This window comes from Lepidochelys kempii, chromosome 10 (assembly GCF_965140265.1).
Source record: "Lepidochelys kempii isolate rLepKem1 chromosome 10, rLepKem1.hap2, whole genome shotgun sequence".
Lineage (NCBI taxonomy): Eukaryota > Metazoa > Chordata > Testudines > Cheloniidae > Lepidochelys > Lepidochelys kempii.
The window spans coordinates 52,467,414-52,489,202 of NC_133265.1; the positions used below are offsets into that span (position 1 = coordinate 52,467,414).

At 44.2% G+C, this 21,789-nt stretch overlaps 1 protein-coding gene across 3 annotated transcripts in view; it reads right to left on the reverse strand.

Moving 5' to 3' along the window:
* Window positions 1-21,789, reverse strand: part of TLN2 (talin 2) — a 346,170-nt gene that overhangs the window by 143,459 nt on the left and 180,922 nt on the right. For all 3 annotated transcript variants that reach the window (XM_073303618.1, XM_073303619.1, XM_073303617.1), the window contains 5 exons: window positions 19,983-20,046; window positions 17,421-17,525; window positions 14,050-14,205; window positions 12,479-12,580; window positions 4,432-4,508 (listed from right to left, as the gene is read on the reverse strand). In XM_073303618.1, coding sequence (XP_073159719.1) covers window positions 4,432-4,508; window positions 12,479-12,580; window positions 14,050-14,205; window positions 17,421-17,525; window positions 19,983-20,046 — 504 coding nt within the window. The remainder of the gene's footprint in view (window positions 1-4,431; window positions 4,509-12,478; window positions 12,581-14,049; window positions 14,206-17,420; window positions 17,526-19,982; window positions 20,047-21,789) is intronic.

The following is a 21,789-nucleotide window of genomic DNA, read 5'->3' on the forward strand; positions in this document are numbered from 1 at the left end:
GAACGCTCCAGGTGAACAAAACATCCAGGCCCGCTAGTGGCTTACCCTAATGGGCCAGGAGCCAAAGTTTGCCAACCCTTGAAATATAGGGTTGGCTGATGAAAGGGTCATACAGTTTTTGCTATTTTTACCTATCCATCTTTTGAGGGGGGGGAGGGGGTGCGGGTCAGCTTATAAAGGAACGGGCCAATGAACAAGTATATATGGTAAATAAGTCAGCTGGACTGAAGAGCTCAAGGACTTACATGGAGAGATGACTTGGAAATTCTTCAAATCAACTATACAAAACCTATCTGAAATTCACATCCCAAGAAAGGGAAAAAACTTGTAGAGAAAAGCTCCAGACCCAGCTGGAAGAATAACCACCTCACAAAGGTTTTTAGGAGTAAGCAGAGAGTTTATTGGGCAGCGGTGGGCAACCTGGGCTGCACGCTGTCCACCAGGGTAATCCGCTGGTGGGCCGCGAAACAGTTTGTTTACATTGACAGTCCGCAGGCACGGCTGCCCTCAGCTCCCATTGGACGGGACAGGCGAACCGCGGCCACTCGGAGCTGCAGGCAGCCTCTGGACAGTTAATGTAAACAAAATGTTTCTCAGCCCGCCAGCAGATTACCCTGACGGGACACGTGTGGCCCAGGGGCCACAGGTTGCCCACCACTGCTATAAGGAATGGAAAAAAGGGTTAATTAGCAAAGAAAGCTACATCATGAAAGTTAGAAAATATAGGAGTAAAGGGAGAACTGCTAAAAGTCAAGCTGAAATAGCTCTTGCCAAGGAAATTAAAATAAAGATTTTTTTAGTTATATAAATAACAAATGGAAGAAGTGTTGTGATCAGTGCAATCTATATGAGGGTTGAAGGACCAATCGATCAAGGTGACAAATAACAAGAGAATAAGGAAGAATGAGGTTGGGCTGCTATGCAGTGGAGATTATCTTTAATCTCAGTATGGCCCAAAAATTAAATGAATACTTTGCTTCAGTTTTCAAAACAATGATAATATGAAACATGTGCATAAAGGCAGTACAATAACTTATTTTTAGATAAGGGAAGTGCAGAAGATCTAATATACTTGGACTTCAGTAAAGCACTGGACATAGTACCCCATGGGAAATTATTAGTTATATTAGGGACGATATGGATCAGTGCTAGCATGTAAGGTGGGTAAGGAATTGGCTAAAGAGAAGGCAATGCATTGTGCTGAAAGGTGAATGATCAAACTGTAGAGTGGTAACTTCTGTGGTTCCTCAAGGATCAGTCTTGGGACAAATCTTATTCAATATTTTTATTAATGACCTTTGCACAAAAAGTAGGAGTGTGCTAATGAAATGGGCTCATGATACCAAGTTGGGAGGCATCATCTATATAGAGGAGGATCGGAATATTATACAGGAAGATTTGGATGACCCGAAGACTAGAGCAACAGAAACAGGGGAAAATTCAACAGTATAAAGGGTAAGGTAATGCTCCTAGGTCTAAGAAGAAGAATTTTTGCTTCAAGCTGGAGGCTCATCAATTGGCACGACAGAGGAGGAGAGAGACCTGTGTGTGTGGATCAGTCACAGGATGACCACTAGCCACCAATGTGATGCGGTTGTGAAAGAGACAAATGTGCTCTTACGATGTATTATGCAACGCATTTCCAGTACAGGGAGAAAAGTACCAATGCAGTTATACAAGGCACTGGTAAGACCTCATCTGGAATATTGTGTACAATTCTGGTCACCCATGTTCAAGAAAGATGAATTTAAACTGGAACAGGTGCAGAGAAGAGATACTAGGATGATCAGGGAATGAGGGCCTCTTGGAAATTGGAAGAGCTGGGCCTGCTTAGTCTCGCAAAAAGAAGGCTGAGAATGGACGTGAATACTCTCTGTAAACATATTGGGGGTAAATACCAGGAAGGGTGAAGAGCTATGTAAGCAAAAGGAGAAAGTTGGCACAAGAACAAATGGATATTAACTGGCCATAAACAAATTCAACCTGGAAATTAGAAGAATGTTTCTAACCATCAGAAATGTGAGGTTCTGGAACAGCCTCTCAATAGGAGTTGTGGGTCAAACAACTGAATTAGCTGGACAAACTTATGAGCGCAGTTGTATGATGGGGTTGCTTGTGACTTCCGATATGTCTTATGTTCCTAAAACTCATGCTTCAGGGTTTCAGCTGTCACCGGCATGAGGTCAAGAAAGCATATCCCCCTCAATGTATTTTGGATGGGTTACGCCCCGCCCCTCCATTTCCTACCTCTGATGCACCAGAGATGGCCATAGCTCGAGACGGTACAGAGGCCAGGGCTCTTAGGTGGCACCGAGGATTCTCTCTCTTAGGTGTTAATCTGGCTGGTTCTTGTTCACGTGCTCAGGATTTAACTAATATCCATAAGTAAGGCTGGGAAGGAATTTTCCCTAGCTCAGATTAGTAGTGACCTTGGCGGGGGGGGTTGGGGGTTGGGTTTGCCTCTCTCTGCAGTGGGTGAGTGGAGTCACTTACTGGGATTATCTGGGTGTATCTCGTGTAATAATTTTCCTGCCACTGCAGAGACCTTGAGCACTGATGCCCCTTGGTCCCGCCTATTCTCTGCCTGTGGGCACGTGATAGTCTAATATCCCATGGGTCTCATTTACTTTGGTCTCATTTCCATTGTTGGGTTTAGCGTGTGGGGTTGATGGTCAGTGATATACACAAGGCCAGATGAGATGATTCAGTGGTCCCTTCTGGCCTTAAATTCTGTGACTTCATGAGCTCCTGTAAACTAATTCCTGGCTGCATTCTTCCCTTTCAGTTTCTAAGCAAGGGTGTTTAAATTGGGTGAACTGCTTAAATTCTAGTCAATGTATTCTTTCATCCAACCATTTTAGAAAGTATTTGTATTACCAAAGACATAGTCATACAGCAGAACCCCATTGTGCCAGGTGCTTAAAGTATAAGTTTGCTACATCTTCAGTGTCTGACAAACAAGTTATCAGTAATGCTACTACCTGAACAGGCGGTGAAGGAAGAATGGAATGTGTGACCTGGCTGTATTTATTGTTATGACCTCACCTCATCTCACAAAGGACAAAAGCGGAGACTGGGGGCTGTGTCACTGAAAGAAGGATCTCACAGTTTTGCTTCAACTATGCCAAAGTAGGACTAACAACTATACATTTCTGGAGATACATTTTCCAAGCACTCCTTAGAGTTGGAATAAAATGTGTACCCCTTCTTCCAAACTGTATGTATTTACATTCTGCCCCGATAGTAATTTAGCAGTCTATCAAATAATGGGATAAGACCAAGACTACAATACGTTATCATTAACTATGGGCATGATCACTTTGCCAGATGTTACTGCTCATATTAAGTATAGTCTAAGCTCCAACAGTTGGAGGCATTGGCATAATTTTTGATTTAAAGAGCAACGACGTGCTTGGAAAAAAATTGGTGTAATTTCAGTTACAGATGAACATTGTCCATGCATATCCATTTGTTACAAGTTTTGAGCTTCTAAATACAGCATTGACATGGATAGGATACATTCTGGAAGCCATTTGGAACAGGAAGTGTAAAAAGGAAGCACGTAAAAACATGTGCACTATGCGAAAGCTAAAAATTCACGTAAGGCCACATAAAAGATCTCACCAATTCATTTCCTGTAAGCCACGTGTGTAACATAAATCACAGTCAGACCTTCACACATTGCACAGACACTACCCTCCTGTCCCTTGGAGTGCAAAGAAGAGGCTTAAGTTAGGCCTCAGTATGGCTCAAAGTATAACTGTTTCTGTTAATTAACAGTAAAGAGCCAACTGAATATTCCTTTTCAAGTGAACATACAGCGCCAGGACCCTGCACTTGACTCTTTTCAGTCACCCAGTATAATCCACTCTCCCCACACAATGAAATCCCAGACCCCACTTAATTTGTGTTGCACTGTGAGCCAAAGCCCCCCACCTTGTCTTTAGCAGCATCTGAAAGATTAATTATTTTTTTCCATATTACATAAAACTCTGCTAATGACAGTTACAGAACAACACTGCATGCAAACCCTAATTAAAGCCATCCATTTAGCAAATGTAAGCTATCAAAAGCAAGTAAATATTCACAAACCGAACACACAACCTTCCACTAATTCAATTTTTATAACTCTGCATACAGATTGCTACTCAGTTAGTCTCAGTTCCGTAGTTTATGGTTCAAATCACCACAACTGTGCATACTTCACACCAAATAATAGTCTTTGGACAAAACAGCAGACTTCACAACAAAAGCTTAACTCTGCAGAAGGGGAATGAGACAGAGCTGTTTTCTGTTAAATTACCCTGCAGTTAAGTAATTTTCGAAGGACAGAAATATTTTAAACCATATTTGGGATTAAAGAAAACTACCCACTGCTTACTAAATCTTTCACTCTTACGGAAAGCCATTTTTCCCATGGCACAAACTCACTTCTTAGGCGACACAGATTCTTCCAACATTGTTGATTCCTCATCACCTTCAAGCCCAAATCTATCTTTACTTTGTTTCTGAAAAAAAAGCAAACATAAATACTTATATGGCATTTCTATTTCATTTCATTTCTTGAACTCATCTACCTTTATTTTGTCACTAGTTTACACATATTGTGTCAAGTCATCTGCATGCTCTCTCTCTCGCACTCTCTCTAGTGCTGCACCATGATGTTTTGGTACTCATATGTGAGCGGGCACTCTTCGATAGGTTACACCTCCACGTCCTGGATGCAACAGAGAGGAGAAAGATCACAGGGAACTTCAGCATCCAGAGCACTTGGATAGGGCAAAACAATCTGGGTGCCAGCACTGGTGGACTTAAGGTGCATAAGGGGAGAAGACGAACATGGATAGTAGTACTAGCAGGTCTTGTTTCTGAATAAGACGAAGCACTTGCCCCTCCCAGAAATCAGCACCACTTGCTATATAGTATGTTTCATAGAGGCTTAATACCACCAAGCTCAGATGGACAGTGGTGCCTCCTACCAACTCCCTCCATGCAGCAGTAAATGGGAAGCCTCAACAATACAGATAGCTCACAGGAATTGGTGCATACAACTCTGCTACAAGGTATCTTGTATCCAAAAAGCGCCCATATGTGAACCAATATATGATTAATGCACACAAATGACTGCCACAAGAAAAGTAACATCACAAGTGTTACATGGTGCCAGATTCATTTCTTTATGGTTATTTTCTAGAAACTTAGTTTCAGAAATGTTCATTTCTGATGTAAATTATTTACAATAACGTAAGGGAGGTAAATGTGCACAGTGGAGTTAAATTAGGGTGTGAATTGAGATATTCCTCATAAGCAAGTGACCACAGAGAGGCGTGATACGTTGTGGAAGAAATGCTGTGTCAGAAATAGATTGCTATAACATTCTTAGCCTTGTAACAGTCATTATACTGAGGCAAAGAAAAGAGATAGCTATGTCTCTGGAGGTAGTTTAATGGGAACCCTGTTTCATTTCAGTTTGAGTTTAGGTGTGGGCTGAAACAGGCCATTCATTTTTAGAGCCAAGACTCTTTGAAACTGCAACGTTCTTACTTTGCTATTAGTGTAAGGGACAGGGGGAAAAAAATAGGAGCACCTCAAGTTGCTGGGTTTCCAATCATCTACCATTGACAAGTTGCAGGGACAAAATTTCTTTTCAGGCCCTCACTGTGACATCAGACTCAGGGATATGCTATAACAAGGGGAAGTTGTGGAAGAAAATCTACAGCAAAATAGGTCATTAAAGATGCCCTGACTATTGACATTACAAGATTTCTATATGACTGTAGGTGAGGAACAGATGTGGCAGAGAGAGAACTCAGGCTTGACAACTGAAAACTGCATGTTTCTCATTCAAGTCATGATACAGAATGGGAGTTAGTTTGCTAACCTATTCCCATTTCACTCATTTAAAAACTGGTTGTGTGAGCAGATTTTAAAGACGAAATCAAAGGATTGGTTTGGGAGTGGAAATCTACACATCTGTACACTCTCCGTATATACAGAGAACTGCCCTAGCTTGGAATTCTACTTGTAAAACTTAGAGCAGTTCGAAAAGACAGTTACCTCTTTCCGTAAGTGGTGTTCTTCGAAGTGTGTTGCTCATGTCCATTCAACTTAGGTGTGTGCGTTCGCTACATGTACCAGTGCCAGAAGTTTTTCCCTCAGCAGTATCTGTAGGGGACCGCTCCAGCACCCCCTGGAGTGGCGCACACATGCCGCAGTATATAGGGCGCCATTGGCCCCCTCTACCCTCAGTTCTTTCTTGCCAGAAACTCCGACAGTGGGGAAGGAGGGCAGGTCGTCAAATGGACATGAGCAACACATCTCGAAGAACACGTTATGGAAAAAGGTAACTGTTTTTTCTTCTTCGAGTGATTGCTCGTGTTCATTCAACTTAGGTGACTCCAAGCAGTACCCGTGGAGGCGGGTAAGGAGTTCATGGACCTGTAGATTGCAACACAGCTCTACTGAACCCAGCATCACACTTGGCCTGCAGCGTGATCGCATAGTGGGCCGTGAACGTGTGTATTGAGGACCATGTTGCGGCTTTACAGATATCCTGGATCGGAACTTGTGCCAGGAAGGCCTCTGAAGATGCCTGCGCTTTAGTGGAGTGGGCTCTGACGATCGGTGGCGATGGAGCAACCACCAGCTAGTAACAAGTCCTTATGCAAGAGGTAATCCAGTTAGAAATTCTCTGCGTGGACACTGGGAGGACCTTCATCCTATCAGCTGTAGAGATGAAAAGCTGAGTCAACCTAAAGAAAGGCTTTGTCCAATCTAGGTAGAAAGTCAGGGCCCTTCTTACAGCCAAAGGATGGAGGCACCTCTCTTCACTAGTCTCATGGGATTTCGGGCAGAAGACCGAAGGAAGATGTCCTGGCACATGTGGAAAGTAGACACCACCCTGAGAAGGAAGGCCGGCTGGGGCTGGAGCTGTACCCTGTCCTTACAGAAGAGCGTGTATGGCGATTCTGAGGCCAGGGCACGCAGCTCAGAAACTTGCCTTGTTGATGTCACTGCCACCAGGAAAGCTACCTTCCGTGATAGGTAAGATAGGGAGTACGAGGTCAAAGGCTCAAAGGGTGGGCCCGTGAGCCTGGACAGAACCAAGCTGAGATCCCACTGAGGATCTGGGGACTGAACTTGAGGAAAAAGTCTCTCAAGACCTTTGAGGAACCTGACCTTCATGTCATAGGAGAACACTGTCTGCCCCTGGACGGGCAGATGAAAGGCAGAAATGGCCGCCTGATGCACCTTGATAGAGGAGTGTGCCAGGCACTGGTTTCTCAAATGAAGCAGGTAGTCTAAGATTGACTGCACCGAAGTATGCGAAGGGGAGATGCCCCATTCAGCCGCCCAGTAGGAAAACCTCATCAACTCTGCCAGGTAGGTCTGTCTAGTCGAGGGTATTCTACTCCCCAGGAGGACCTGCTAGACCCCCTCCAAACAGGTCCGTTCTTCAGGGTTCAGCCATGCAGCATCCATGCCGTGAGATGGAGAGACGTGAGGTTTGGGTGCAAGAGGCGACCATGGCCCTGTGACAGCAGGTCTAGTTGGTCTGGCAGGGACCACAGGGATACTGCTGCCAAGCTCGAGTGCCTCTTGGCATAGGGCCAAGGATTAAGCTCTTCCATCTGTTGATATGGAGCATCGAGGCTATGTTGTCTGTCAAGACTCTGACCATTCTGCGCGACAGGTGGGGAAGGAAGATCACGCACGCCCGGAGCTCTTTGACGTTTATGTGTAACGTCATCTCTTCCAGAGACCATGTACTCTGGGTCTGGAGATCACTGAGGTGCACCCCCCAACTGAGATCTGAGGTGTCCAAGACCAACTCGACTGAGTGGGGAGTGCTGTCGAAGGGGACTCCTTCCAGGATATTCCCATGGTCGGACCACCATCGGAGCGAGGTGAGTATTGTTGTGGGAATGGTGACAACCTTTTCCAGGTGGTCCCTGGACTCGGAGTAGACCATCACCAGCCATTGCTGCAGGGGTTGCATCCGGAGCCTGGCATGGTGCATAACATACGTGCACACTGCCATGTGACCTAGGAGGCGCAGGCAAACCCTGGCTGTGGTCATGGGAAATGCAGAGACTTCTGCGATGAGGTCCATCAATGCCCTGAACCACTCCAGCAGCAGGAACACCCTGGCGGAGGTTGAGTCGAGCACCGCTCTGATGAACTCTATCCTCTGTACCGGAACTAACATGGATTTTCTGTTGTTCACCAACAGGCCGAGGCAACTGCATGTGGCCAGCAGCACCGCGACGTCAACCTTGGACCCGAAGTTGCCCTTGACAAGCCAGTCATCGAGGTACAGGTAAATCTGGATACCTTGACATCTGAGGTAAGCCGCCACCACAGATGTGCACTTGGTAAATACCCATGGTGCTGTCACTAGGCCAAAGAGAAGGACCATGAACTAATAGTGGTCGGGACCTACCGTGAACCGGAGGAAGCATCTGTGCCCCTCAAAGATGGTGATGTGGAAGTACGCATCTTTCAGATTGAGGGCAGTGTACTAGTCTCCCAGATCCAGGGAAGGGATGGAGGAGGCCAGGGAGACCATGTGGAACTTCAGTTTCATTAAGTAGTGGTTCAAGCCTCGCAGGTCTAGTATGGGCCACAGACCGCCGGTGGCCTTGGGGATTAAAAAATATCAGGAATAGAACCTCTTACTCCACAGGAACTACCTCCACCACACCCAGCTGCAGTAGACCCTCTACCTCTTGTGCGAGAAGACTCTCGTGATAAGGGTCCATGAAGAGGGATAAGAAGGGTAGAAAGTAACTGAAGGGTGTAACCCTGCACCACTGTATTTAGGACCCATCAGTCCAATGTTATCGATGCCCATGCAGGGAGGAAGGAAGAAAGGCAGTTGGCAAACAGAGGGGAGGAAGGATCCAGGAAACAGTCTGGTAGGTCGCCCTCGGGCATACCCCCAAAACGGGCGCTTGCCCATCTGCTTACCATGGGTCGACCCCGACTGGGATGTATATGGGGATTGGTGGCCAGGCTGCCTCTTGTAGCCTCTGGATTTTTGTATGGGGAGGCTCCTGGCAAGGGCAGTTCCCCTGGCTCTGAGACTTAAATCGCTTGCAGGAAGGGCTGGGGACATACATGCCGTGTTTGTAGGGTCGAGCGGGAATCTTTTAGGCCATGGAGTTTATTGTCCATCTGTTCTGCGAACAGGGCATGCTCGTCGAAAGGGAGGTCTTGTATTGACTGCTGAGCCGCCGGGGAAAGACCAGAGAGGAGTAGCCAAGAAGCCCTATGCAACGAAATGGCCGATGCCATGATATGGGCAGTGGTGTCCGTTGCTGCCTGGAGAGTTGCTCTGGCTGCAGTCAAGCCCTCATCCAGGATCGCCTGGAACTCCCTCCTCAAGGCCTCAGGAAGGGTGCTCTTGAACTTGGTCATGGCCTGCCACATATTAAAATCATAGCGGCCTAGCAGGACCTGATGGTTGGCCACCTGCAATTGTACAATGAATAAACTTTACACCCGAACAAGTCTAGTCTCCTTGAGTCTTTATTCTTACGGGTAGCCCCAGTTGACCCTGTCTCTCCCTGTGGTTGATCGACTCTACCACTATGGAATTGGGAGTATGGTGGGTATAAAGATACTCGTGACCCTTGGATGCCACAAAGTACTTGCACTCCGCCCCCTTGGAGATAGGAGGTGAGGAGGGGGTTTGCCAGAGGGCATTTGTAATTTTTGTGACCCCCCTCATATAGGGGCAAAGCTACCCTGGCCGGGGCTTTGGGACAGAGAACATCAAAGAGAATCTGTGGGCTCCTCTAACTCCTCTGCCTGGAAGCCCAGATTGGCGGCAACCCTCTTTAACAGTTCCTGATGCGCCTTCGCATCATCCTGAAGAACTGGTGGAGGGGGCCCCACTATAGCCTCGTCTGGCGATGACGAGGAAGAAGCCGGTACCAATGGGTCCTCTGCAACCAGAGGTGGTCCAGTAGCTTGCTCACCCACTTCCTCCTGTGCTTGCAGGGTGCCTGCATCCGAGGCCTCTTTAACTGGAGGGGGGCTGTAGCCGCTCTCTCCAAAGGTCCAAATACTGAGCAGGCTGCCTGGGAGGGCTGAATGAACCCCCATGGGTACCACTGTGCTGGCCATGGAGTTTGAGGCCATGGGGCTGGCTGTGGTGCCATCGATGTAATCTGCACCGTAGGTATTGGAGCTTGTCCCACAGCTAGGGAACTTCACTCTGAACCCGAGCTAGAGCCTGAGCAGTTGCTCCCCTGCGACCAAGGCAGGGCTGAGTGGTGGCTCTGTCCCGATCAGTACTGGTCGCTCCTGGAGTTGGATCTGGCGGGCCTTGACTGGCTATCTACGCCTTGATGAGTGGGACTCGGAACCAGAGTGGGTTTGGTGTCGTGAAAACGTAGCCGCAGGTGGTGACACTGCCTTGGGGGAATCAGTGATGGTCTGGAGAACAGTACCATCGGTCCCTCAACCTGTCCCTGCAGCGGTACCGGTACCGTGGAGATTCCTGGTACCGACTCCAAAACTCTTGCCAGGGGGTGCGTGCATCCAGAGATCTGCGCCCAGTGACCAGCGAGCCGTGCCTCAAGCCTCTCTGCCCTTGTCCAAGGTCTGGAGACTGGATGAGGCTGCAAAACTTCTGCCTATCATGGTCAGAAGCGTTTCAGCTGCGAGAGGGCGACCACTAGCGGGATGTCCCCCATGACGGGGACTGGTGCCGTAGAGGTGAAGACTGTGGTGGTCCAAACACATGTTTACCCCGTGGCAGGAAACGGAGTGGGCAGCACTGGAAGGGACAAAATGTCTTGCGCAGCTTGCAGGGCCTCCGGCATGGACAGCACCCGGAACTGATGAGGACCTCTGCCGCTATCCGGGGTAGCTGATGGGGAGCAGGCTCGGCTACACTGCTCGACCTGACCTGTGGCCCGAGACCCCAAAGGGGGTGAAGAGGTGCCCAAGACAGGGCTTTGGTCCACCCCAGACTTGTCCTTTGTGGGAAGCTGGAGACTTTCCTCTCCCAGTCTTGCTGGGCTTCTTGGCTGGAGCTATGGAAGGGGACTGATGCCGGATCACAGACGGTACTGGCAGGGTGCTGCACTCCGAGGTCACGGTGCTCGGTGCCAAATCAGAGCACTGCTCCGGCACTGGGGTAAGGATAGACTCCATGACGAGTGCTCTCAAGTGTATGTCACACTCCTCCTTCATCCTGGGCTTGAAGGACTTGCAGATTCTTCACTTATTACTGATATGTTCTTTGCCGAAGCACCGTAAACAACAGTTATGTGGATTGCTAATGGGCATGGGCCTTTTACAACGATAACAGGGCTTAAAGCCTGGGGACTGGGGCATGCCCCATCCTGAGGCGAAGTCCCATTTGGGACCTACTAAGTCTCAAACTAACAAATACGGAAACTAAAACCAGAGGGAAACTATATACAATCATATACAAGAGGTAAATGAGTTTGAACGAACAAGAAGCAACAGTGCTAGCTGAAGCAGCAACAGTTCCATGCACCATCACTGGTGGCAAGAAGGAACTGAGGGTGAAGGGGGCTGTGGCATATGCACCCCACTCCAGGGGGCGCCAGAGCCAGTCTCCTACGGATACTGCTGAGGGAAAGACCTCTGGCACCAGTGCATATGGCAAGCACACATACTTAAGTTGAATGGACATGAGCAATCACTCGAAGAAGAATGCAAGTTTCTACTTAAACTAAAATTTGAACATATTTAGTGCTCATTAAATTTGGAACTGATGATGCTGGATGCTGGCTTGCGCCAGTCTTAGAAAAAGAGTTGTGACGAATACTGGCAATCCACCCCAGCCCCAAATTGAAACACCCCTGATATTCTAGGCCTGGAGTTCCCCTAAACAAAAATCCTCAATCCTCCTGAAATTTCCAATTGTCTGTCATTTCTCTGGCATGAACATATATTTATAATGGATTATGTTGTAGTTTGGTCTAATCCTAATAAAATTTGTCAACAGCAAGCACACAGTAAAGTATTTAAAATGCCACAGGTTTCCCACAGAAAGTGCTTAGAACACAACTAGTAATCATGTGGCATTTGTTGGCAAATGTTAACTTTGGTAACTACTATAATTATATAGTTTATTCTCTACAGTTAAGGAGAAAGCTTTAGGCCATTATTCTCTTGATATAGAGAATATGACATGTAGCTGCTTTCCAGAAGAGTATCCATTTAAATGCCAGGCATGCTGAGTTAAGTCTTGTAACCCATTCCCTCAATACGGCTAATAGTTTCAGTATTACTTCCATAAACACTTCTTTATAGTAATTAAACGGAACTATTTTCTAGGAGTTCTTGCTACAAGCGAGTCACAGCAAAGAAAAATTATACCTAGTTAGCGTCACAAAAGAAAGTGAACTACTGCTATCAGGTAACCTATCTTTTGTGAGCGAGACATTGCATTTACTAATTTTACTGTACTTTTATTGACATCCTAAAGTTTTACCTTCTTCAATATGATATCAATGTAACCTGCAATTAGCTGAGAAATCTGTTCTCCTTCAGTGGTTTGTACTGAGTAGTAACTTTCTTGATATTCACCAAAATCCTGAGGAAAAAAAGGTACAACAAGCAGTTCACCCTTGGGAACGAATTTAAATAAATAAACATCAGCTGTATTCAGATGACCAAAATCAGAGATATAAGGAAATACATTTCTAACTTTCTTTTGCTTTTAATCTAACAAGCTCATATTTACCACATAAGGATCAGGGTCTACACCAAAGCCAAAACCAAATGAAAGCAGCTGAAATTTCCCTTTACCTTTGATGCCTTATTATAGCTAATGGCTGGAACAGCAGATAAAACCATTCCAAGGCTCCACAAAATACTATGTGAGGGAAAAAAGGCTCTTTCGATTGGATCCATTTCATACATTTATTGATTTTAAGGCCAGAATGGATCATTAAATCACACACTCTGACCTCCTACGTGTAACACAGGCCACAGAATTTCACCCTATACTTGCACTATACCTATTAACTTGTATGTGACTAAACCTTTTCTTCCAGAAAGGCATCCAGTCTTGATCTGAAGACTTCAAGAGACAGAAAATCTACCACATTCCTTGGCAGTTTGGTCCAATGGTTTCTTACCCTTACTTAAAAATGTGTGTCTTATTTCTAATTTAATCTTGTCTGAATCAACTTCCAGCCATTGGGTCTCAATACGTCTTTCTCCACTAGACCAGTGGTTATCAAACAGGGTCTGGGGTCCCCTGGGGGGAGGTGTGGGGTGCGTGAGCAGGTTTCAAGGGGTCCACCAAGCAGGGCCATGCGGTGGGGCTTCGGCTTTCTGCCTGGGGCACAGAGCAGAAAGTCAAAGCCACACTGCATGGGGCTGAAGCTCGAGGCTCTGTGCCCCGCCAACTGGGGTGGAAGCTGAAGCCTGAGCAATGTATCTTCATGGGGCCCCTTGTGACATGGGGCCCCAAGCAATTGCCCTGCTTGCTACCCCCTAATGGCAGCCCTGGCTTTTATATTCAGAAAACCAGTTGTTGTGGCACAGGCGGGCTGGAGAGTTTTTAATAGCATGTCGGGGGAATCAGAAAGAAAAAGGTTAAGAATCCCTGCACTAACTGAAGAGCGCCAGCATCTTCTCTCCAGGAAGGTACTTACACACCATTATCAAGTTATTTCTCAATCATCTTTTTGATAAGCTAAACAAATTGAGCTCTTTAAGTCTCTCACTGTAAGGCATTTTCTTCAGTCCTATTTAGTTTCACAGCCTGTCTGTCACTTTATACTGCACTCTGAAAACCTTGATTATTCACAACCAAAATTAGCAGATGTCAGGCAGATAGATGGCTCTTTAAAACAGTGCTTTGGATAATCAGGGTCGGGTTATGTACATGAGACAGTTTGTTGGCCATAAGAAAATTGGCCCAGTTGTTTCTTCAGGACTAAATTAAACTAAACTAAACCCAATAGGGCCAATCAATTTAGTGCATCAGTCCACGCTCCTTTCCCCATGACAGACACAACCCTCCCTCTGTGTAACAACATACAGAAAGAGTACCAGAGTGAAACTTTTTGGAGAGGCAGCCCAGCGCTTCACAGTTGTCAGTGGCCATTCCTGCAACACCTCCTTGGTCTTTTCATCCACACGCATCACTGAGTCTTTGGTGATGCCTAGCAAACGAGGAACCAGCTTGTTTTTGCCCTTCATTTTTTCCTGTAGCGGAAGTATCAAGGATTAGTTTTCATTTACCAACTGGCCTATGTCAGAGGGGAAAGGAGAAGTAGAGTGGGAATGACCGTGACTGGTTACACTTACATAAAGTAAAAACTAGATGCACTGCAGAGAACAATTCACAGGCCCAAACTTAGTTTCTCTGGACATGGCAAGTGCACAGAATAATTTAATGTTGACACACTGCTAGAAGTGTTTTTTCATTCATTTTCAAAACACTGTGTTGTATTCAAAGCCTCAATCGTTCAGTCTTTTTTTCATCTTACCTAGAACATGGTTAAATTAAATGTACAGAGGGACTCAGTCCAGAGTTATCCTCTTAAAGGCACACGACTCTGAACACACACCAGAATTAAGTGGTAGGATACACAGCTCCAGTGACTTTTAGACTATGGTTTCATTCTCCAATGCCCCACACCTTGTGTAGTCATTTACACTGGTGTGATGTGACTATCACAGCCACTGTGGTTTGGTAGCAACTTACAGCCATTTTTACTGATTGAAGTGACTATCCAAGCTACAGAACAATGGAACATCACATTCTACAGCTATTGCTTGATTTTTCATTACAACTTCCTTCTAGGTGGTCCACATCTATCCTACTTTGCTTCTTGGATGCAGATACTGCACTTAGCATAACTTGGAAAGAGATGTGAGCCAACAGATTTCATACCAAAATTCTACTCATGTTCAAAGCTTTACTCCGGTCTTGAGAATCTGTCTTCACCCTTAATCTGGTACAGCTTGAAGACATTAAACTGCAACTGACCTTCACTGTGCAATTCAGTACAAGTAACCGCTTGTGATGGGGAGAAGAAACCTTCCTTCAAATAAAAAAGGCATGTTACAGTCCAAGTCTTTGAAAGTTGTTTTCAACTACCCTGGTGGTAGTATTTTTGTAAACTAGCTTTTCAATTTAAAAATTACATTGAAAACAGCTCACATCACAGTTCAATGACAGGTGGCACCTTAAAGACTAACCAATTTATTTGGGCATAAGCTTTTGTTCGTAGAAAATCCACTTCTTCAGTTGCATCTGAAGAAATGGGCTTTTTACCCATGAAAGCTTATGCCCAAATAAATCGGTTAGTCTTTAAGGTGCCACCGGACTCCTCATTGTTTTTGAGGATGCAGACTAAACCGGCTGCCCCCTGATACTTGGTTCAATGGCCAACTCCCACCCAGATAAACTAAGCAGCATGTTAGGCAATAGACTGTAAATTAGCCTCCAAAGCCTTCTCTCGGCAGAATTTCTGGTAGTGTTTTATGAAGAGAATGAAGATTTAGCAGGGAGCAACACAGATTAAGGATTCTGAGGTTTACAGGAGGCAAAGTCAGCTCCATTTATTATACATCATAGCTCTAAAACGTTTGTTTTACTAACCATTTAAACAACTTCACCCATGTCAGCATCGCTATGAGGGGGGCTCTCTAAGCTGACAGGTGCTATCTCTCAAGGGCTGAGTATACACCTCTCCAGCACTTCAAGTCCATAGAGCAAGGACCAGAAACCAATTTACCGTGCAACAAAAAAACTCTATCATGAAATGCAAATGAGTCCATATGTTCTGCTCCCCCTGAATTTATTTTATGTCGTGGGCTACAGAGAATCAGCTCCTATTTATGTCCCACGTCCTTTGTTCGGTATCAGACCTGGACTTCAAATTATTCCACCGTCTTCTCACACACTTCTTTCAGACTGAAGTTCTATGCCATAGTTACAGAATGATTCAGTCACTATTTGCTTCAAGCTACAAGTAAAATCATGGAGTCAAACATGCATCCACGAAAATGCAAGGGTAAGTATTTCTATCTTCAGCCCAATGATCCAGTTAGTCATCGCTGAAAAATCGGACTGAATTCTCAACTTGATTGCTTGTTGTAAATGTGCATGTTTGTACAGTTTTAATATTTCAGTTACTGAAAATTGCAGATATTTTCATGATAGCTTCTAACATACAACTCCATGATCAGCTGATGAAACCAGTGTGAAACCACCACTAGCTTATTGTGCTTTCTAAATAATTCCAGCATTTTTTTCTTTTAAAATTTATGCCCAAATTAAATTTCATTACTTACGATCGTGAAGAAGCATTTAGTTCTTCATTCATAAATCACTATATTGGAAGCCACTTAAGTCACTTGCAAAATAATTTAATGCACTGAACAGTAATGAAGTATTTAGGTTTTTGCAAGAAAAGAAAACAAATTTATGAAAATGGAATAAATACATATAGAGAGCAAAATCAAATAAGCATGTAATAGGTATCCCTGGGAAGATGCCAAATGCACACCATATATTCTCTCCAGTGGATAAAATTAATACTGGCTTATGATGTCTGAAAACAACAGCCTCAGATATGAGATTCTACTTTAATAGGTCTCCATAAAAAGGTGCCTAATACGACAGTGTCACTTCTACTTAAAGGAGCAAAAGCTAATTAATGATGTCACGCTTTTAGAAAGTCATCATCCATTATACTTTCGGCAGAGCACCCGAATGTTCCATCAACTTCAGTGGAATTTGTGGGTGCTCAGCACTTCAGAAAATCAGGCCACTTGATGGATTTAGGATCCTAATTTGGGAAGGAAGGATGGAAAATCTAGACTGCAGTTCTCTTCTTACCTGGACCACCTTATTGTGAGAACACTGATCAAGCAATGATTCAAGTCTTGTTTAGCAGCAGCAAAACAATTCTATATCTGCCAAGTCATGATTTAGTCATCTTCTCCCAATTATAATATTATTGTGACTTTAAATGCAGAAAATTCAAGTCCTTAAGCTGATAGCTGTATGAAGTGTAAGATAAAATAACTGCACAATTGAGAACATGGTTCTTGTAAAATGCAGAGATTTCAATATGCACATTCAGGTAAACCCCCAAGCTGGGAAAAGCAGACTTGTGGTGTTTTTCTAAATGTTTTGATGAGAAAATATTTTGGTAGGTCAATTAAAACAAGTCAAGCCTGAGAAAGGCTGCCTTTGACCCTGCCAACTGAATCTAGCATAATGGGGCCAATTGAATCTAGCATAATGGGGCCCTGATGCTACCACAATACAATTCAGTGAGCACTCTTTTTAGTGGAAAAGGCTGTCCTGCAGGCTTAAACCTTGGATATGCAAACTCTGCTTTCAGAAAGTGGTCTGGGGTAATACATAATCAAGCACATCTGTTGCCAGCATAATCTGAACTTACCTTAACAAGAAAGAAGGACACTCCATATGTCCTGAGGGAGCGTGCTAGCTTAACATACTTCACTTTGGCTTCAATTTCAGTCATCTCTCCACAATTCTTGTGTTCCTAGAACAAGAGCTCAGTTTTACTTTGTATAACTTAAACTGAATAGAAATGATGCCCACTGGAAACTATGAAAGGAACTGAAAGTGATGTGTGCCAGCTTTTAACTGATCGGGGCTGCTTTTTAATTGTGAAACTAATTAAATCAAAATATTGCTGGGCAGAAATGTTAGCAAGGTTATATATTCAAATTTTCTGACACAAAGAATTATGGAACAAGCTGCCCAAAGGGCAAGTTTCTGCCTAATCATCATCAGTTATGTTTATCCCTCAAATCATGGGAGTTTAATATCCCTTCAAAAATTTTTCAGACCTTACATAAAGCTATTCTGGAGATTCCCAGCATCCACACAAATGACCAATCTTTGAAAAATCTTGCTACGCTTAGCCCATGATAGGCTGTGAAATTCAAAGCCACATGATAGCTGTGCAACACAGCAATTCCTTCTATTAGTTATAAATTTGACACCTCTCATTTTCATTGATTTACCTTCACTATACTATCCATTATTTTGTATATCTTTTTTTTTTTTTCCCCACTCCTTCCTAAGGTAAAGAGGCCCAATCATTTCTCTCTTTACAGGGTTTTTCCACCTCCATAATCATTTTGATATTTGCCTCTGAACCCCTCTCTCTCAGTTGTATCCTTTTTGAGATATTGCCATTGGAGATGAATACAACTTTAATGTTAGCTGGTTCCGCTTTATCCAATACTTTGTTGACATGCTCAAGGAGTTCCAATATTGAGTTCCATACAGAAGCCAAACTGGTTCATCCCACTGATATCATGTTCATCTAGGTTTTGAACTCTTTTTTAAACTATCATTTAAACCAAGTTACCTGACACTGAAGGAAGGCTTACTGGTCTATTACTACCCTAGTAGTACCCCGAGGAGTCACTGTTACTCCTCGAGAGCTTCTTGGCCCAGTCCCTTTGCTCACCCAATCCTAATCTCCCACACTCCTCTTTCTCTTGGCCCTCTCCCTTTCAGCTCCTCACCCTAGCCCGTCTCGCAATCCATCCCCTGCTCCCAGCCTCTGCCTTCCCTTAACTTAATATATTCCCTTTGTGCCTTGCCCACACCTTCTGTTATCTCCTTCTGCATTTCCATGAGTCTGTTTCTTTCTCTTCTTTGTCCTCTTCTATTCTGACTGGGTGCCACCAGAGGGAGAATCAGGAACATAGGGAACTGCCTCCCTGTTCTCTGATCTGGTGACCAGCATCACAATGGCCTGTGGTAGCTGGAAGAAGCCACTGTATCCCCAAGATGGAGCATTGTCAGTTGGCATTGTTGGGACTGTGTATGTATAGACCAGTTGGCACACACAGGAACTCTCAGAGGCTGGAGCACACTCAGTGCAGATGGAATATTTGGATAATTTAGCTGCCAAACTCACTCCAACAAGCCTCTTGAAAACATTCAAAAAGAAATTCTTCTGAAGCCTATAACTTGGCCAAATTGGGACTGCTTGTCACAGTGATGGCAAATGACACAACCCTAACAACAAGAAAACCCCCTGCCAAATTTCAAGTCCGTCTTCCTAAGTATGTAGGTGCTACAGCGTCTCAACAAATCTGTTGTAACAATTCTTTTCAACATGGACAAAACAACATATTTCCCCCTAATCTCATCCTCAGAAATGGCTGAGCCATTTTTGCTGAAATATTGCAAAAAAATTCAGTCTGTGGCTGACATCCAGCCTGGAAAAGGGTTGGGCAACCACAACTATAGGTGGCAGTAGTAATTCCACCTATAACAAATTCATGAGTTAAAGAATTCTTTGACTGGGAGTGCGAGGGATAAAGAGGATAGCACTTGACAAATTCTAGCAGTGCATAATTAAAATTATGTTCCATGCTGAGATCATATGTCACTGCCATTTTCTTTCTTGATGTGAATAACCATACATCAGCCGCTAACTTCAGAATTTTCCAAACTAGATAAAATTGCTGACACATCAGTGCAAGATCCTATAAAACATTTCCCGCAGTTTTAGCATGTTGTGTATTTGATCATTTCAGTCATTTCCAATTTGATCCTTCCCAGCCACCTCTCTGAATTCAAGCATTTGCCAACAGAACTCTGTCGTACACAATGCCTGAAGCTCACGCTTGAGCTATGAAGGCATGAGAAGTTCTAGGGATAAAATTAAACTGACCTCCTTAAGTGTGCTTCTATTTCAGTGCTAATGCACATCTTCATGGTTCCACATAATTGAGAAAAAGGTCTAAGGAACTTTGAACATGCACTGAAAAGAGAATAACCTTCAAGAACAACAACAAAAGGATAATAAATCTTCCAATGGAAGAAAAGAGAGGTTGTCAGCATCTTTACACTTGAGTTAGTGAGAATTTATTACGTAAGCAGAGGACATGCACAGACTACAGAGCTGGGAAACCAAACTCTTATTACACTTACAAAGACAAGAAACTATTACGTTTTTCAGTTTCATAATTACCTGAAATATTTTCTTTTCAGCTCCTCTTTGTTTGATGTATTCTTTAGGCAGGAATTCTTTCAGACTGGAAAAAAAATACTATAGTTAAACAATGGCTTTGCTTCCCGTTACCTCTTTGCCAACAGTAAGCCCCTTTGGCTCCTAAAACAGGCATAAAATACCATATGATGAAAGAAGACCATGACTAACTAAATATCAGAGGTGAGATTAAGGATATGAACTGGCATTAAAAATAGCCATTTCAGCTACATCCTTATGTGATGATAATTCATATTTTTCTGGCTGACAAAGTAAATAACTGGGATTCTTTCCTTCACTAAACCTTCTGATACATTTCAACATTTTGAAATATTGCTCAAAAGGGTTCATATACAGATGTTAAACACTGACTTTATTTTACTTTAGGGAAAGAAATCAAAGCACAAGCCAACTATACATCTGCAGTTCAGTCACTACCTCTGCTTTCTAGTAGCACTACAATTTATTAATGTGTGCACTAATACCTATTTCTCCCCGTCTTTCCAAGTGTTGGAAGAATAAAATGTTATCCACAAAAGCAGTTCAGTGGATGCTTAATATCAGTAGTATCCCGAAAACAAAGTAACAAATAACCAGTTTTAATTTCTGTGGCACTTAAGGTCTCGAAACATGAAGTGAATTAAATGTGTTCAGTCCCCAAGGTGTAATTTAGCTTTAAAAGGCTCTCAAATCACAAAAATCTCAGCCCACTTTGGAGCAGATGTCAGTCTAAGGGCAGCCACTGACCATGATTCTTCAGAGGTATCTCCTTCCTCTTACGCACTCCTCTTCCCATTCTCACTCCAGGGTCTCAGTTACACACAAGAAAGTGAAGTGGCAAGTCACCCAGTAAGCGCCAAGCAATTATTATTAATTGCTACCAGTCATTTAAATTAGTCTTTGGAATCATTATCTTGTAGGGCTTTGTATTTATAGTGCACTACACAAGTAGTGATATCATGGATGGAAAGAAGGACTTATTGTAATACTAGCTATGTCTACACTGCAAGTAAGTCCAGGGTTCAAACGCAGGCTCCAGCCAAACCCCACCTTCCATCTACACACAAATTATGCTAACCAGGACTCGGACCCAGAATACCAAGACCCCAAAGGGATTGAGGGTCTGAACCTGAGTCAAGCTGGGACCCAGTGTTCAAGCCATAGTGCTTTGCAGTGTAGACATAGCCCCATTGTACTCGTGCTCTGGGAGTCTGCCAAATGTATCCCACAATGCCATGGGCTGACTTTCTTTGTCCTCTGGACAGTCAACTTTGGTGGAAAGTCAAATTTTCCTACACTGCATCACAAAGGGCTAGAGTGGACTCATTTTAGGAAGTCATTAATGGTCTGGATGATGGGATGGATTGCACCCTCAGCAAGCTCACGGATGACAGTAAGCTGTGTGTGTGGGCGGGGGGGGGGAGGTAGATACACTGGAGGGTAGGGATAGGGTCCAGAGTGACCTAGACAAATTGGACGATTGGGCCAAAAGAAATCTGATGAAGTTCAACAAGGACAAGTGCAGAGTCCTGCACTTAGGACGGAAGAATCCCATGCACTGCTACAGGCTGGGGTCCGACTGGTTAAGTGGCAGTTCTGCAGAAAAGGACCTGGGAATTACAAGGGACGAGAAGCTGGATATGAGTCAACAGTGTGCCCTCGTTGCCAAGAAGGCTAACGGCATATTGGGCTGCATTAGTAGGAGCATTGCCAACAGATCAAGGAATGTGATTATTCCCCACTATTCGGCACTGGTGAGGCCACATCTGGAGTACTGCGCCCAGTTTTG